The sequence below is a fragment of the Mesoplodon mirus genome (assembly GCF_964341445.2).
Source record: "Mesoplodon mirus genome assembly, chromosome: 5".
Taxonomy (NCBI): Eukaryota; Metazoa; Chordata; class Mammalia; order Artiodactyla; family Ziphiidae; genus Mesoplodon; species Mesoplodon mirus.
In genome coordinates, this window is record NC_138980.1 from 83220070 (window position 1) to 83237742 (window position 17673).

At 42.9% G+C, this 17673-nt stretch overlaps 1 protein-coding gene across 2 annotated transcripts in view; it reads right to left on the reverse strand.

Annotated features, from left to right (window-relative positions):
• Window positions 1-17673, reverse strand: part of SNCAIP (synuclein alpha interacting protein) — a 74976-nt gene that overhangs the window by 8152 nt on the left and 49151 nt on the right. The window contains exons 6-10 of one of the 2 annotated variants that reach the window (XM_082621702.1): window positions 17158-17283; window positions 11258-11427; window positions 6160-6252; window positions 4456-5524; window positions 3137-3207 (exon numbers count right to left, since the gene is read on the reverse strand). In XM_082621702.1, coding sequence (XP_082477828.1) covers window positions 3137-3207; window positions 4456-5524; window positions 6160-6252; window positions 11258-11427; window positions 17158-17283 — 1529 coding nt within the window. The remainder of the gene's footprint in view (window positions 1-3136; window positions 3208-4455; window positions 5525-6159; window positions 6253-11257; window positions 11428-17157; window positions 17284-17673) is intronic. The other variant, XM_082621701.1, reaches the window with a different exon arrangement.

Here is a 17673-nt window from a genome sequence, read left to right on the forward strand (position 1 = left end):
AGTGGCTGTTGAACAATCTTGACATCTATGTAAAATATAGGCTACTAGCTCTTGGGTCCGGATGTATAATTCCCAGTGTGGCTAATTCTTTGGCAGTAAAACCCACACTAATGGTGTTTATTGCTTACTGTCTTTTTAAGGAGTCTACTCTCATGTTGGTGCTAGGATTAGGGGTTTCCTGATGCTAACCCCTCAGGCTACAGTGCCTCTGTGGTCAAAGGGGATGTGACCAGTGGTGGCCAGGGGTTAATGCCCTCTGCCTATCAGTAACTAGAATCAATGCTCACTTCAAGTGTGACAGATCTTGGATAGACTTAAACTCTGGGAAATGAATGTCTTACTGGCATTTTAAAATAAGTAACTGCAAACATTCCCTTGGAGTTGTAATAATTCAAGACCAACTCGTCCTTTATAAGAAAAAGTAAAGATAAATTTGCTTGTTATAAACAAAGTCATCCTCTGCAGTTGAAACACACTGGAAAAGCTATTCAGATTAATAGAGTTGAATCTAATTTTAAAGGGCAATGAAAAGAAATTTAGATTCTTTGCTATCAAGCTGTGACCAATTTTGAAAAATAAATAGCAAACAGAACCCCCTCACAGAGCTGACATTCTTTAAAATGTTGTATTTATTGTCCCTATTTTTCCTTTACTGGGGGAAAAAAAAATCTTAGGACCTAAAATGTGATTCCAGTATAGGCCTGGAACAAGGGTCCACTGCCCCACTCTTTCTCCCAGGGCTATGCTGATAGGGCCACCAGCAGCATAATGCTTAGAGCCAACTCCAACCCAATGACTGCCATTGCTTTCCAAAGTTATATGATCCCGGGCAGCCCCTGCTCCCAAGAGGAACCATGTGGCCTTCAAGCAAATTCTTGGGCCAAGATTTAAAGGCATCACTGACAGATGGACACTTGGGTTCCTTTCTTTCTTGCATCTTTCTGTGGGATGCCCTTTCTATGGGTCCCACAGGCAAAATGAAGCAGGCACCAGAATCACTTAGGTATTTTTCATGTCCACATTCCCATGCTAGTTCATCTCTCTGAGGAATCTTTATCTCAACTAGATACATCTACCCTTGCTTTATCTAAGGAACAGACTGGGCTGGTTCTCCCTGCCTCTGTGTGATGATGAATCAGAGAAACCTTCCCTCATATGCCATGGACAAACTAGTGGGTTTTCACTTTCCATAGAACACATGCCAAGCGACAGCCATGATAAGGGATAAGTTAATTTATAATAAGGTAGGGAGGGGAAGGGGTCTGGATGTTTATTTAACTACATTGAATATTATAATTTGGGGGTTTCTGTTTATCACTGAAGGAAAACTCTGTTAATACATAAAGCCAGTGAATCGGACAGGTTCAAAACTGAGCCTTCAGAAGGACTGTTCCTTAAACTGGGTAGGAAAGTGTTAACCCAGTTGTCGGATGTCTGAGTAACCTCATAACCTCCTTTTGTGTTCTGATTTCTGTAATCCTATTACAGTAGATTGTCAGCTTTGTTCTCTTACTTGTAAGAAGACAGGATGAAATATATCTGGCAGGAGAATCTACTGGGATACTAATTGTCTTGTTTCCAGACAAGAAACAAGACAATTGGTGCTGTAGGAACCTGGAAGAAATGAGAGGTTTTCTCCCTCCCCCTCCCAAGGAGTTTGCCAAGCCTTTGTGCTTCCTTGCCTCAGGGTATTTTTCGTGACTTCTGCTTAAGGACAAAAGCAGAATTTTCCAGGCACCAGAAGACAGAACCTAAGATGGGGACGCAGAGGGGTGGGGAAGATAGGTTGGAAGAAACAGAAGTGGACCAATACTAGTGTCTGGGAGGGCAAAGGGTATCTTTTTCTATCTCCTTCCCACCCCAGGCATTGGGCTTTTAGCACTGGCCAAGCTGCCCTGCCCCAGTGTGGCCAGAAGCAGCCCAGACTTAGGCAGCATGTTGAGCCTGACCCAAGCAGAATGCTGGTGACCAGTAAATACTGAAGCTCCAAGGTGCTTCCTTCAACTTATGGAGTGAATGAGACCCCTAGGGGAACCCCCTAAAATGACTGAGATTTACTCTTCCTCCAACCTGAATGGAGACCTGGAGCAGATTAAACGTGATTTAGAGGGGAAAAAAAAAGGAGAGTGACATTTCTTACACCTTAGAATTCTGAACTAACATTTACACTCACAACACATTCACTTGTATTTGTGTACCTGTAATTATTATATACATACACACACACACAACCACACAAATGCTTTGGAGGATTTTGGAAGGGTGCTGAAAGGCGTGCCACAGCTTTCTTTTAATTTAAATGATTAGTCTCTTTTAAAAGGGTGTTGGGGGTTTAACTCTTCTGAAATAAACCTGTCAAGAGGCACTCACTGACTTAACTCCCCTTCAGCTGATCTCTTCTTAGCCCTCTCCTCTTTCCTGCTCTGTTAGGGAGTTGTATGTATCCCTGGGGGATGAAGGAAAGCTCTGCTGAAGAAGGACTTTGCTCAAGGAGGAGACTGAGCCACTGGGGACCTTGGAGATGATCCTTTTATATACGCCATCCATACATTTTGAATCACAAACATTCTGTTTGAGAAAGGCCATTGTTTTGTCGATGGGAGCTCAGAGACCGGCTTATGGACCAGCAGTGTGGTTCCAAACACTGAGGTAGAGCAACTACAGCATGGCAGGACCTCGCTTCTCCTGCGGGCAGCAGACTGCTGACTAAAGGAGCTCTCAGTCTATAACCAGCAATGAAGGAAAACCTCAGCTCTGGTTCAAAGTTCTGATTCTGATCGGAGGTTGACTCATTCTACCCATGGCAGGAAATTTCATTTCTATACTTACTTGGTACTTGACTCCATTAAAACAAAGACTGAAAGCCAAGGTCATTTGGGAAGCACAGCCTGTTTGTGATCTGAGTAGATTCCTCTGCCCTCTGCTGCTGGACTGAAGCCCCTCCAACAGGGTACTTGCTCCCTTTCTAAGGCCCAGTTACAAGTCTGCCTTCTTCTATTTGGGGAAAGAGTTGTAATTTTCTACTTCCTTGGTGTCAGCCCCTGGGAAAGGTGCTCCAGGACTGGCATGTAAAAGATCATGCAATTCAAAGTGAAGGCATGGCACTGCTGAGCAATACACCCTTAGCACCACGTACCGTGCATAGTCACACAGATGCTCTTCAATCAGCGTGTTAGAGGAAAGATTGATGCAGCTGTTGTACATCTCCTAGAAAGGTGCAATTAAAAACCATCTGAACACATGCAACAAGCTCAGCACATGCACAAGTCTCAATAAACAGAAGGCATGCAGGAGACAGATTAAAGGGTAGAAGCTTCAGACATACTTTAAGGAGCCTGGGGAACTGCTGAGAACTTTGACTTGAGCGAGAGGAACCCTTAAGTCACCTGGAAAAGTTTTATTCCAGCAATGTAAGTTTGGACATATTTAATCCAAAAGGCCTGGTGTTTGGGGCACAAGTGTGACTTTCCTAGCTGAAGCAAATATATGCTAAAGTCTTTTATAACAAAGACAACTTGGTGGAAATCAGTGTAATTAAAATTGGTGTTCAGTTAATTTGAGTGATATTAACTAAAACTTGATTTTGGTATTGCAAAAAAGAATTTGCACAGTTCTTAGAGCTCACTGGAATGGGATTTTACCTTATGGCAAATAATAAATGGTGTGACTCTCTGGTTAGCAGGATGGATATTCTGGATCCTTCTATTCCTCAGAGAGTTTCACATTTTGGCTGCTATACCATGTTTTTTAAGGGCATGGCATGCACAGAGCATGCAGGAAATGTTGCCTAAAAAGATGTTTTTATCTCTTACTCATGGGATTTAAATCCAGATTATAGTGCATGGTTTTACAACAAATGCAATTACACAATGTAGTTCATGGCGTACTCTGCCGTCCCCTGCGTGCTGGCAAGCATTTCAGACCACTAGAGCTTCCTTAGGGGCTTGTGTCGTAAAACGCCAACGAGGGGGTCCCTGTGGTGTATTCATTCTAAAGGTCCTTCCAAAGTTGAGTAGTTAAGAAACAGAGCTTCTATTTATGTGTTGTTTAATTGGGCTTGAGAATACACTATTCAGTCACGAGGAGAACTAAGGCTTCCTGCTGCAGAGTCAGTGCCAAAGAAGGGCCTGATTTCACATCAATTAGTAGTCTAATCTTGTAGAAATGCCTCCCTGTCTATGGCTCCTAATTCTCAAGGATCAAAACTACTTAGGGAAATTTAGGGACCAGAATACAATCTCCTGTGATTTGTTTAATCTTTCTCTCTTAGAGTATTTTCAAAATGTACTCTAACACGACATATCTCATTAGAAACGCATGAATTTGGCTTTTCATGAATCCTCCGGAATTCTCCTGGGGATGCCCTCAAGGTGGCCAAGGGCAACAATCTGTAGCGTTAGGAACAATATAATTAATTTAAAGGAACAGAAAGGATATTCTCCAAATAGCACTCACCGCCTTATTCTTTCCTTTGCTAGCAGAGCTCCCGGGATTTCCCTTACTGTCTGTGGTCTTCCTCCCAAGTGAGGTTAAGGGCAGAGTGGAGGTCTTCAGCTGGTTGGATGCCTGATAGTTATTATTATTGTTCTGGTTGCCACTTAGCGTCTCCATGATGGATCGGAAGGTTCCAAAAGGCCTTTTCAGTTGATCCCCTGGTTCACTGCTTGCAGAGGTCCGCTGGAGGGTCCTGCCCTTATCTCGGTCCTTCTCTCCATTTAGTTCAGGGCTAGTTTGCTCCATCTGCACCACAGGCTCCTCAAAGGTAACTCTGAGTTTCAAGTTCTGCGATGTCCGGCGCTTGGAAGATGGGGACTTGAGGGCGCTCTTGGGACTCGTGGCCACTTTCTGGGCAGCTGTGCTGTCAGGGCTGGGCTGAGGGAGTTCTCCAGAGGGCTGGCTTGGGGCCGCGGTTCCCGAGCCTGGACCCTGGGATTCCAAGTCTGGCTCGCTGCTCTCTGAGGTGGGGGATGGGCTGTGGCCCTCCAGAGATTTGGAGGCCTTGATACTAAAAGGAAACCTGCGTCCTGATGCCAAGCTGTGTTTCTTTATCATCAGGTGTAAGCTTTCCGCGCTGTCCATACTCTCCACGCTTTCCACGACAGGCTGTGGTCTGGGCCTGTCAGCCTTTCTCACAGGCGTGCCCTTGGGGTCCTCAGAGTTGTTGGAGTCTGTGTCAGACTCACTCAGTGGCCGCTGCATCAGCTGCTTCAGCCTGGCTAACTTCAGTTCCCTCTTCTCCAGTGGGGTCTTTTTTGAATTTCTAGAAGAAGCCTGAGCATCCTGGAATTCCAAGGATAGCTTTTCCTGGGTGCAGACATTCTCTGAAATATCTTTTCCTAATAACTGACGTAGGATTTTATCCGAATCGTCGTCTTTAGCTTTGGCCCTAGCCCGGCTGGATGCAGACAGGCTTCCAAGAACTTGAATCCCCTCTTGTATTCCTGGTTTGCTTTTGCCTATAGGCTCATCATCTGCATCTGGGGATTTCCATTGGGACTTTCTGGAAGCTGGGGAGGATGGTGAACTGAAAGAGGATGAAGGACATATGAGATGACTTCCTACTGGGTTAAAATAACTCAGCCACAAATCACTGCATGGCTTAAATGCCACTAATAACTTACAAATCACTAAGACTGAAATAAGAATAATGAATATCTGTTTCAAGCAATCTACAAACATTCCATGGTGGCAACCAGAACCAGTATAGTATGCCTCATACCTTTTGCTTTGACTACAAAATTTATTTTTTTGTAGTTTTACAAAACTACAATAAATAGTTTTATAAAACTACAATAAACTACTGTTTTATTGTTTATACATTAATTTTGCACCAATTTTCTCAATTAATCCCATCTTCAACAACCTTATGAACCTACATATCCTTATTTCCATTTCATAGATGAAGAAATAAAAGACTCTGAAAGAGTAAGTGACTTGTTTATAGTCCTGGAAAGAAGAAATGGCACAGCCAGAGATAAACTCAAGTCTTCTGACCCTAGGTCCAGTGCCTTTCTCCATATGATAGCTCATTTTTATTCCTCTTTATAAGAATAAAATGTTTTCTGTTATCTTCTTAAAAGATATTAAAAGAAAATCCAAAAGAAGGCTCACACATTAAAGACAGTTAAGAATTCTAACCACTAACGTTCCTGGTATTACCTGGGCGAAGAAAGGAGTGATTTGCCCTCTGATTTCTGGGCTTCCAGAAGTTGTTGGAGCTGGTTCTGCAGTGTGACACGTTGCATTGTCTGTCTGGGAAAAACAAACCAAAATATATAAGCTCTCTGACACATTGCTACTATCAAAAATTAACAGGTATAAACTTTTTTCATGATAATTTTCGATAAGTTGCAATAAATCTAAAAATCTTACAAATGTGCATAATTTTCATCCTTATAATTCAGAAATTTTCCTGAGGATGCAATCAAAAGTACCCAAAAAGATATTCATTATTCACATTAGTAAAAAAAACTATAACCTAAATGATCATCAATAAGACTGAGTAAATAATTTATAATTATTTCTATGAAGGCAGCTATTAAGAATGATAATATATTTGAATATCTATTGCATAGAAAAAGTTTCCCTAATATATTTGTATATATGTAGAAAGTATACAGTATGAAGTGTCCTTTAGAAAAGGGAAAATTTGGACACAGAGACAGACACACACAGCGAGAGCATCATGTGAACATGAAGGCAAAGATCAGGGTGATTCATTTACAAGCCAAAGAATGCCAAAGATTGGTAGCAAACCACCAAAAACTAGGAGGGAGGCACAGAACAGATTCTCCCTCACAGCCCTCAGAAGGAACCAACCTTGTCAACACCTTGATTTCAGACTTCTAGCCTTCAGAACTGTGAGAAAATAAATTTCTGTTGTTTAAGCCAGGCAGTTTGTGGTACTTTGTTACAGCAGCCCTAGCAGACTAATATACTAGACATATGCTCACAGATTTTTATATATTCATATTTCACATGCTCATATATTATTCTTAAAAGTTGATTAGTCCTTTCTGAGGGCTTTTTTCGAATCTAGAGAATAGAGTCCTTTTTTTCTCCATTCATACTTGAGATTTCTGTCATCAGTCCATTTAACTGCCTCCAAATAGTTTTCTTGACTGTGTCATAATTCACTCTGACACCTAAGAACCCTATAAAAGGAGTTTAACCTCCTTTTAATCTTTCTTCATCTGTGTTAACCCCTCACTAAATGTTTTTCTAAAAAACTTGACATGCAGTTCCAAATTTCAAAGTGGGAAAAGTAGAGTGCTCTTACGTATTTTTATTTTTTATTCATTCTTGAGACTAGGGTCAGCAAACTATAGACAATAGACTATGGGCCAAATCCAGCCCATCATCTGTTTTTGTAAATAAAGTTTTATTGAAACAGAGCCATACATATTCATTTACATATCATCGAGTGCTGATTTCACGCTACAAAAGCAGAGTTGAGTAATTATGACACAGAACATGTGGTGCACAAGCCAAAAATATTTACTATCTGACTCTTTAGGGAAAAGATTGCTGGCTCCTCCTTTAGACAATTAAGTTTTCAGTAAGTGAGTCACAGAATAAGTGAGAAAAATGAGATCACAGACTTCTTAGGTCTTAGGGATGAAATGTTAGGACTAAGACTGACCACTTCTGAGAAGAGGAGAGTATTGGGGGCTGATGGAAGGTTATTATCCAAATCTGTTCTCACAGAATTAAATTTAGGCAGCCGACAGCTGTTGAGTATGTGCAGTGACATTTGCCAAGGAGAAGACTGGGCTTCCTCAAGCCAGTATCTAAGACTCGGCAGTCCTTTTAAGAACACTTGTAACTCATTTGTTTAGTTCGTCATCCCTGCTCACGAGAGCTCCTACCAGTTTTGATGCTAAGTGTATTAGTTTTCTACTTCTGTTAACAAATTATTACATGCTTAGTGATTTAAAACAACACATGTGTATCTTACAGTTCTGTAGGTCAGAAGACCAGAATGGGTCTCTCCAGATTAAAATCGAGGTATCCAGAGTCTGCATTCCTTTCTGGAGGCTCTAGGATGAAAGTCTATGTCCTGCTTATTCAAATCAGGTGCAGAATCAGTTCCTTGCAGTTGTAGGACTGAGGTCTCTGTTTTCTTGCTGACTGTCAGTTGAGAGTCATTGCCAGCTCCTAGAGGTTACTGCACTTCTTGGCTCACAGCCCCTTCCTTCCTCCCTCATCAAAGTCTGCAAGAGCAGATTGAGTCCTTCTCACACTTTGAGTCTCTCTGATCTCCTTTTCTGCCTTCTCTTTACTGTTACTCATGTGATGAGATTGGACCAACCCCAATAATCCAGGGTGACCTTAACTCCATCTGCAACCTTAATTCCCTTTTTGTCATGTAAGGTAACATATTCATACCTTCCGGGGATTAGGATGTGATAGACATCTTTGGGGGACAGTTTGCGGGGGGTGGGGGTGGGTACCGCACTAATACTGCAGAGTTTGGTAAATACTGCTTACTCCTCTAAAATCAGAATCAGTTTTCCTTTTTCCAAGTTCTATAATAATTAATGTGTTTTCTAAACAGATTTCACTTTCTGTAACCTATGGCTTTTAACCTGTTTTCTTAACTTTAATGCACATTCTGATAATATGCTTCTATGTCCAGAGTAAATGAAGTGTTACCATACATTGTTTTCTCTTTATTGAAAAAATACCAAGTTATTTAATTGTTTTTACCCAACATGGAAAGAGTTTGCTTGCTTTGTTTAATTTAGGTTTTTTTTTGATGGCTAAATTAATACAACTACTTTAAAAATTCAAACCACTTAGAAACAGTGAGTAACATTTTGGAGTGTATCATACCAGCTTGGGGCGGCAGGGAGAGCTGGGGGGAGAGAGAGGGATTTCTCAGAAATGAGATAATGAGATTATACTGCACACTGTATTTTGTAATTTTCTTTTTTTACTTAAGGAAAGTAAAATACACTCTGTGTTTGTGTGTGTGTGTGTGTGTGTGTCTTCATTTTAACTTGATTACTTTTGTAAAGACCCTATCTCCAAATAAGCTCACATTCTGAGGTACTAGGGGTTAGGACCCCAACACATCATTTTATGAGGCCACAATTCAACCCATAATACCTACGCCTGTAGATCAGGATCTCTAAGAGAGCTGAAGGTTGCCATTTCTAAATAATAGCTATGTTTATTAACTCTAAAGGGTTGGTAAAAATATTCTAGCAGGAAAAGGCACTCAAGACTGTCTCCCACTCACAATTTTGGGCTGAAAAACTAGTGTTTTCCATCCTTCTTCCTGCACCTTTCGATGTTATTGATGCCCTAGAGCCTGAAGGGTACAGTGTACTGAGGCTAGACTGGGTGAATTCCTCTGTTCATTTCTAGTTTTGCCAACCTCACTGAGACGCAGATTAAGTACAAGACTAGGGTCTACAACGTAAGCTCTCATATTTCATCTTGTCATTGGCCTAACTACAACTGTCTACAGCATTCAGTTTGGAGACAGTGGAAGAACTGCTGTCTATTAGCATACATGTGTGTTTTATCCCAGGATCATCAACAGAGAGAGCAGCCAAGATCCTAATCTTGAAGAGTGCTACCAATAAAACAGATACTATAACTCATGAAAGCTTCTCCGACTCCGTGGTAAGAGACAGGGGAAAGTTTTGTGATCTTTTCTCTGAGGATGAACCTTAAGGAAAAACATTCCATTGGACCATTTTAAAGTTCCTCTTGATGGATATGTCCATATACTACTGGGGGGAGTGTCCACTGGTACAACAGTTCTGGAAGCACAGTAGGCAACATCTATCCACATACGTATGCACTTTGTTCTGGCAATTCCCCTTCTAGTAACTTCTTTTCAGAAACACCAGTACATGTACATAAAGACATGTGTACAAGTACGTTCGCTGTGGCAAGATAACCTACTGAGTTATGAATCTGTGTGCATTTTCCCCAGACCTTCAAGCTCGCTTAGCTCACCTGCCCCGGGGGAGTCTTGTGTAACTGGGCAGAGGATTCTTGGAGGGAAAGGAACCGTTCTAATTTTTAAGTTTAAATTTTATTTTATTTTTTTCCTAGTAAAAAGCCTAAATTCATTAAAGAGAGTATTCTAGGTACTGGCAGGGGGAGAGGCAGAGGAGTACAGAGATTCTTACCTCTAAGGCAAGAGAGTAGAAGCAGAGAGAGAAAACAATTCCCCGAGCTTAGTGAGGAACCAGAGGATCTCAGGACTTGTCATATTGTTGCATGAATTACACTTCTAATCAGTAAGGCCTCCTAACAACCACAGGTCTTTTTTCACAAGGAAAGAAGGAAAAAAATTATTTTTTATAATTTTAAAGTAAAACTTGATTTTTTTCCTTAAAATTTAATTTTTAAGGTTTGTCCTCCTAATCTGTCACCATTACTTTGAGTACTATTTTTGACGTTCAGTGATTCCCTTCCTAGTACGGCAGCTGTCATTTGGCTGATGTGTTTTCCAAGGGTTGACCTTGGTCCCCTCAGACGAGCATCAGCTCCTTAATCCTTCAACCTGCTGGAGACCCCTCGGATGGCCTCTCCTCTGGTCCTCCTTTCTTCAAGCATTTCATGGCAGCCTCCCAGAAATGCTTCCCTGGCATCTAGGTATGCAGTGTGTACCAGCTGAATCATCTCATCACAAAAGAACTGATTTTAGCTAGACAAAGAGTGTTTTAAGTAACATCACGCTATGTTTACATTCTGAGGATTTTAAATTCTGAGGATTCATGAATCGTCTGCTTAATTTTTAGAATAAATTTGCCAGTGATATTTACCAGGTGACCTGTCCGTAATTTCCCAAATATACATTCTTCTTTTTGAGAAAACTGAGAAACTGGCCCATCTCTAGCTCTTCTCTCTCTCTCTCTTGCTTTTGATGATTTGCTAGACTGTTAAGGACAGACATTTGGAATGATGCCCACGTGTGCTTTCCGCGCCTGCCACGTCATCTGACCCTGAGATGTGAACGCAGAGAGAGGCTCCCTCCCCTTGTCCACTGTGGCTTAAGTTCTCTGCTTAGGAAGCTAGCTCTGCATTTTTTTTGTTTCAATATCATTTTGCCTCTGCAGAAATGGCACGAATGCTGGCCATGAGGACTAGGGACGGAGGAAGAAAAGAAGATGAGGAGGATACTAGGGAATTCCTGTAAGACCAGCAGGAGGGAGCCTTCCAAAGCCCTGGCTGAAACCTAAGCACAACGATGAGCAGCCAGACTTGGTTCTCATGGAACGAACAGGTCACTCACTCCTTCAGTTGCTTGGTTAGCTTCACCACCTGGGAGGCCAGCGACATGCAGGTCTCCACCACCACCAGGTACCGGGAGCACAGGGTGTGTCCGTGGCGCTCAGCGCTCTGGGAGGGCTTTTCCCCCATGTGGTTCTGCATGGTGACATTTGCTCCATATTCAACCAGGGTCTGTCAGAGAATGCAGAGACATGTGATCGTATCAGAACCTCCCTCTAAACATTATTTATTTATTATTTTTAATTTTTTTGAATTGAAGTATAGCTGATTTACAATATTGCTAGTTTCAGGTGTGCGGCAAAGTGATTCAGTTATATTTATATACATTTTTTTCAGATCTTTTTCATCATAGGTTATTACAAGATACTGAATATAGTTCCCCATGCTATACAGCAGGTCTTTGTTGTTTATCTATTTGATGCATAGTAGTTAGTACCTGTTAACCCCATGCTCCTAATTTATTCCTCCCCCTGCCTCCCTCTCCCCTTTGGTAACCATAAATTTGTTTCCTATTCTGTGAGTCTGTTTCTGTTTTGTATATAGATTCATTTGTATTATTTTTCAGATTCCACATACGAGTGATACCATATAGTATTTGTCTTCCTCTGTCTGACTTACTTAGTATGATATTCTCTAGGTCCACCCGTAAACATCCGTATTTTTTAATGACTGTAACAGAAGGTTGAATGGAACTTTTCCTGTTGTTCAAAAACCAGTCACCAGAGCCCATAGTGGGACAGGGTGGGGGTGTGGAGTACCATCACACACAAAGGACAGCCTCTGGTGAGCTTTCAGTGGTCAGTATCAGATGCCTCTTTTCAGAGCCTACAATGATGCAGCCAACCAATCCCACTACTATCAATCTCACACCAGCCTCAGAAGGAGACTGGGAAGGGGTGGAGGTTCCTTCTTCCTTAGAGTCCTTTCTTTTATGAGGTGTGCAGGGCAGTGTCTGTGGTGAGAGGCTTTGTCCCTTTTAGTGGGTGGGCCCTTGAAGTTGGGGATGCCCATAAGAAAAAGAAGGAATTTTGTTTACTTTTTCCTATTTACTTAGGCAGCGCACATGATCTGTTGCTGAACCTACCCAAGCAGGAATAAAAAGAACAGGAGAGAATTGTCATGGCAGGGCCCACATTCCCACCACGTGCCATGACAAGGGTATGTCCCATATATTGAGCAGATGTTGTAGAAGGGAGCTTGCTGTGAGCTTGTTATCACCCAATTAAAAAGGAGAGGGTTCTTGGGTGACTTCCCTGGTGGCGCAGTGGTTAAGAATCCGCCTGCCAGGGCTTCCCTGGTGGTGCAGTGGTTAAGAATCTGCCTGCCAATGCAGGGGACATGGGTTCGAGCCCTAGTCTGAGAAGATCCCACATGCCACAGAGCAACTAAGCCCGTGAGCCACAACTACTGAGCCTGTGCGTCTGGAGCCTGTGCTCCACAACGGGAGAGGTCGCGACAGTGGGAGGCCCGCGCACCACGATGAAGAGTGGCCCCCGCTCGCCGCAACTGGAGAAAGCCCTCTCACAGAAACGAAGACCCAACACAGCCAAAAATAAATATAAATAAAGAATCCGCTTGCCAATGCAGGGGACATGGGTTCGATTCCCTGGTCCGGGAAGATCCCACATGCTGCAGAGCAACTAAGCCCGTGCACCACAACTACGGAGCCTGTGCTCTAGAACTTGCAAGTCACAACTACTGAGTCCACGTGCCCCAACTACTGAAGCCCGCACACCTAGAACCCATGCTCTGCAACAAGAGAAGCCACCACAATGAGAAGCCCGCGCACCACAATGAAGAGTAGCCCCCGTAGGGCTTCCCTGGTGGTGCAGTGGTTGAGAGTCTGCCTGCCGATGCAGGGGATGTGGGTTCGTGCCCTGGTCTGGGAAGATCCCACATGCCGTAGAGCGGCTGGGCCCGTGAGCCATGGCCACTGAGCCTGCGCGTCTGGAGCCTGTGCTCCACAACGGGAGAGGCCACAACAGTGAGAGGCCCACATACCACAAAAAAAAAAAAAAAAAGAAAAAAAAAAAAAAAGAGTAGCCCCCGCTCGATGGAACTAGAGAAAGCCCATGCACAGGAACGATGACCCAATGCAACCAAAAGAATAAATAAATAAAATAAATTAAAAAATTAGAAAGAAAAAAGGAGAGGGCTCTTTAGCAACAGGAGGCAGTGGGGTGCAACACAGGTGGAGGGGACTGTATGGCAGAGGAGGGTGTGAGGTTGGGGCCAGATCTCCTGCCTCAGGTATCAGTGGAAGGCTCTAGAGGACCCTCTGAAGTCCCCACCCACCATGCCCACCAGAGATTCAGCCTCTGAAGGCTTCCCCAGAGGGCATCAGTGGCAAACCATAGTGAGCTAAAGAAGCAAGACAACTATCAGGGAGATGCCATGACCTCTGCCAGTAAAACAAAGAGACAGTTGACTTTTTCTCTCCATACGTCCCCTTTGTCCCCAACACTGGAGCCCAGAAGAGAGAGGGGAATAGGAGCTAGGTGGTGTGTAAAAAGCCAGTCATGCCTCAGTCCCATACCAAGTTCCTTTCACCCTGAGTCTGATCTGGGTTGGGGAGGAGAATGCTTTGAACCAGAAATAAGACTGAGATTTTTAAACTGGTTTGAAGTAAATGTTAATAGTCAAACAAAAGCAAAAAGTTAAGGAATCTGGCCAGGGCACCGTTAGTAGAAGGGAGAGAGATTTGATGGAGCATGGTTCACATTGTTAATTTTTTTTTGTTTTTTTTTTGGCTGCACCTCGGCTTGTGGGATCTTAGTTCCCTGACCAGGGGCTGAATCCTTGCCCTTGGCAATGAAAGCCCGGAGTCCTAACCATTGGACTGCTGGGGAATTCCCTGACATTGTTAATTTAAAAAAAATCAAAACTCTCTTGTTTTTATGCTGTGATGACAACAGACCCCACAAAAAGCTGTTACATCAATATTAATCAACTGTCATAGTCTGCAGTATTTTTTGACACTATCAAGATCAGTGTGTAGACCTCTGGATTTATTTTAGTAATAGAAAATGTTTTTTCTTTTTTTTTTTTGCAGTACGTGGACCTCTCACTGTTGTGGCCTCTCCCGTTGCGGAGCACAGGCTCCGGACGCGCAAGCTCAGTGGCCGTGGCTCACGGGCCCAGCCGCTCCACGGCATGTGGGATCTTCCCAGACCAGGGCATGAACCCATGTCCCCTGCATCAGCAGGCGGACTCTCAACCACTGCGCCACCAGGGAAGCCCTAGAAAATGTTTTTTCCACAAGAAATACTTGTAGTTTTTAAATTCCTAGACTACTTAGACTCAGAAGTCATTAAGGAGCTTCATTTTCCTCTCAGTTTAGGATCACTCACCATGAAAGTTGCCATAAGGCCACCGACGCCCATGTCACAGGGTGTCCCAGAGATCACCTCACCCTGAGCTCTCAGAGACTCAGCATAAACACACTGTTATCACTCCCCTTGACTCTGGCCTCTGCAGTTATCTTTCCAATGTTTTCCATACTCAGTTCCCCTCTTCACTTCATAAAGGTCCTCGCTCATCCCCTTTTCTACTCTCAATCTCTTTGTACCTATTTTTTTTTATTCTCACACCCAGTGGATAGACCCGCTTCCAAGATTATTCAAGTTTCCACATCCATGGTGTCTAGCGCCAAAAATATCATTTGTGTTAAGTGAAGAGACGAACACTCTGAAAAGACAGACTGCCTCTTCTCACGTATTAAGAAGGAAAATAACTAAGATCTCAAACAGAATTAGTGATATCAGCTGCTTTTCTTTGGGTTGCAGTCATTTATTGGCTGACAAAAACAGTCTACTTCAATACTATTAAATATGATTGTGTTTTGTCACATGGAAAAATGAAGTTTTCAGTCTTCATTCAATTATTTTTCCTCCACAAAATGTAATGCTACTCCTTTCATCTTTCTGCAGATCCTGGTAGTAATTTAAATTTCTCTCTTTTCTCATCACTCCTTTTACAACTTGGTGTCTTAAATTAGAAGATGCACGCTTTGCCAACAATAGTGGGGAAACTTCCCAGACACTTGAAATATTTCCTATCAGCGTGGCTTTCCACAGAGTGGTTGCATGTGAGGAGACTCTGCAGAGAGTTTCTTCTGTGACCTCTGCTTTCCGGTTTTATGAATCTTTTCCCTCTTACATTTACTGCTTTTCCAGATCGTCTGAACTCCCTGAGTCCTCTCTACCTTCCCGAGCAAGTTCTCACTTCCCAGTTTTCTCTCTGAGATACAGTCTACCTTGCTCACAGTAGGACCTCAGTAAGTACCCGTTGAGTTTGGAATAAAAGAAACAATACCTAATAAGGCTGAAAAAGAGTGTTGTTTTCTTAGAGTTCTTACATACACATATTTTGAACTGTATAAATCTGGTGAGGTAAAAGTATTTTCTTTAATCATGGCCTTCAGCCAAACGTTGTCAATCGCCTTTTCCTACATCTCAGGCAGATGTGGGAACAAATCCATAGATGTTGGGTCATTTTCAATGATGAGAATGGTGTGATTGGTTGGACTCTGGTAATTATGATTTATGTTCATAAATTAAATTCCAGGTCAATTCCAAACTCTGTTTCCAATTCAAAGCTTTTCTTCTCCTCACACTGTCACTCTCCCTCCTTCTCTTCAGCTCTCTTCTCTGTTTTGTCAGTCAGGGCCTTACATTTTCTAGGTAAAAAAGCCTATCCAGTTTTTAAAAAAATTTTTTTTAATTGAAGTATAGCTGATTTACAATGCTGTGCCAATCTCTGCTGTACAGCAAAGTGACTCAGTTATACACATAGAGACATTTTTTATTTAATATTCTTTTCCATTATGGTTTATCACAGGATATTGAATATAGTTCCCTGCGCTATACAGGGGGGTGGGAGAGGGAAGGGCTGGGAGTTTGGGATTAGCAGATGTAAACTATTATATAAAATAAATACCCAGTTTTCACATTCATGTGTGCCCCAAGCTTCTGAGGACTCTCACAGGGCCTCCCACTATGTGTTGTTAGGTTGGCGGCACTGGGTGTGGCTCAGCTTTGTGCAGCTCTGCATTCAGCTGTGGGACGAGAGGCCAACCTCTCTTCCTGTAGGAACCCTGTGCTCTCTAAGCAGCCCTCCTGGATGTACCTCCAGGTGGCCTGGGGCAGGGGGAAGGGCCTCCCCACCTCCTGTGGCTCTGCTTCCCAACCTCTCTACATCACTGCACACAAAGGACATGGTAATATTCACAAGGTATGTTGGGCTAAAAGAATGAGGCAACCGGAGGCTCTTGGGTGGAGCAGCTGGCCAACTGAGGCCCTGCTGAGCCTGCCCACGGGCAGAGGGGACCAATATCAAGGGCCTCCTGTAATCAGTTCTGGGACTTTTTGAATGCTTTTGGGAAGCTCAGTCCTACTACAGAGAACGGGAGAAGAAAACCACACCACTCTCTCTCCTAAGCCTCCTGCTTGCTACTCTGAGGAATTCTTCTAATTCTTTCTTAAAAATTCCGTCCTGTGTTTCAGACATTTGGGAAGGTGAAGTGTGCTAATAACAGCAGGAAGGGTGCACCCTCCATGTGACGGACTCAGCGATGTCAGTCTGGTAGTGGTTTCCTGCTGTCTTGAGAACATGGGGGTACTTCATTTCTATTGTCCTCAGCATTCGGGTTTTAAGATAATGCTGCAAGGGCAAGAAGTGTCCCCTTCAACATCCTGTGACACTCCAGGAGAAACCCAGACAGCTATTGATGCCAGTGTTTGTGTGCATTTCTGGAAATACAAATGTATCAGTTTGACTCCTCATTATCCACTATAAGAGGAAAAGCTGATTTAATCCAGACATTCTCCCAGTGAACAAAATTCCCATGTTTTATTATTTGATGCACTCATTTCTCCCTCCAGAGCAGCAAGGCCTGTGTACCTGTATGCACCCGAGGTAGCCATGCTGGGAAGCCACATGAACGGCGCTGTTGCCCTCCTGGTCCACTTCATCCAGTGAGATGCCCTGCTCTTGCATGAACTGAAGAAGCCACAGCAGAATCTTTTCCTATTAAACACAAGGACAGGCTGGAATTAATAGACTGTCATGTAGTGAAGTCTAATATAAGGACAGAGGAAAACAAAACTCCAACATGTGAAGCTTAGATATAGCCAAGCTTACCTTACGAGGAGAACATTTCCATTCAGTATGAACTGAAAATTCATGCATCTCTGACTAAAGTTAATGAAAGAAGAATGCTCTGAGAATTTGAAGAGCAGAAAGTTAGCTCAGAAACGCTCTTGTTTTGCTTACTTATTCTACAGGTGGGAAAACTGATTCACAGTAAGTTTGAGTACCTCCTCAGTCACACAGTGAGACAGTCAACGTTGGAACCAGTCCAAGTCTTTTGAGTTCAAGGTAATATTTTTGTTACTTTGTTATATTATCTGGAGGCTT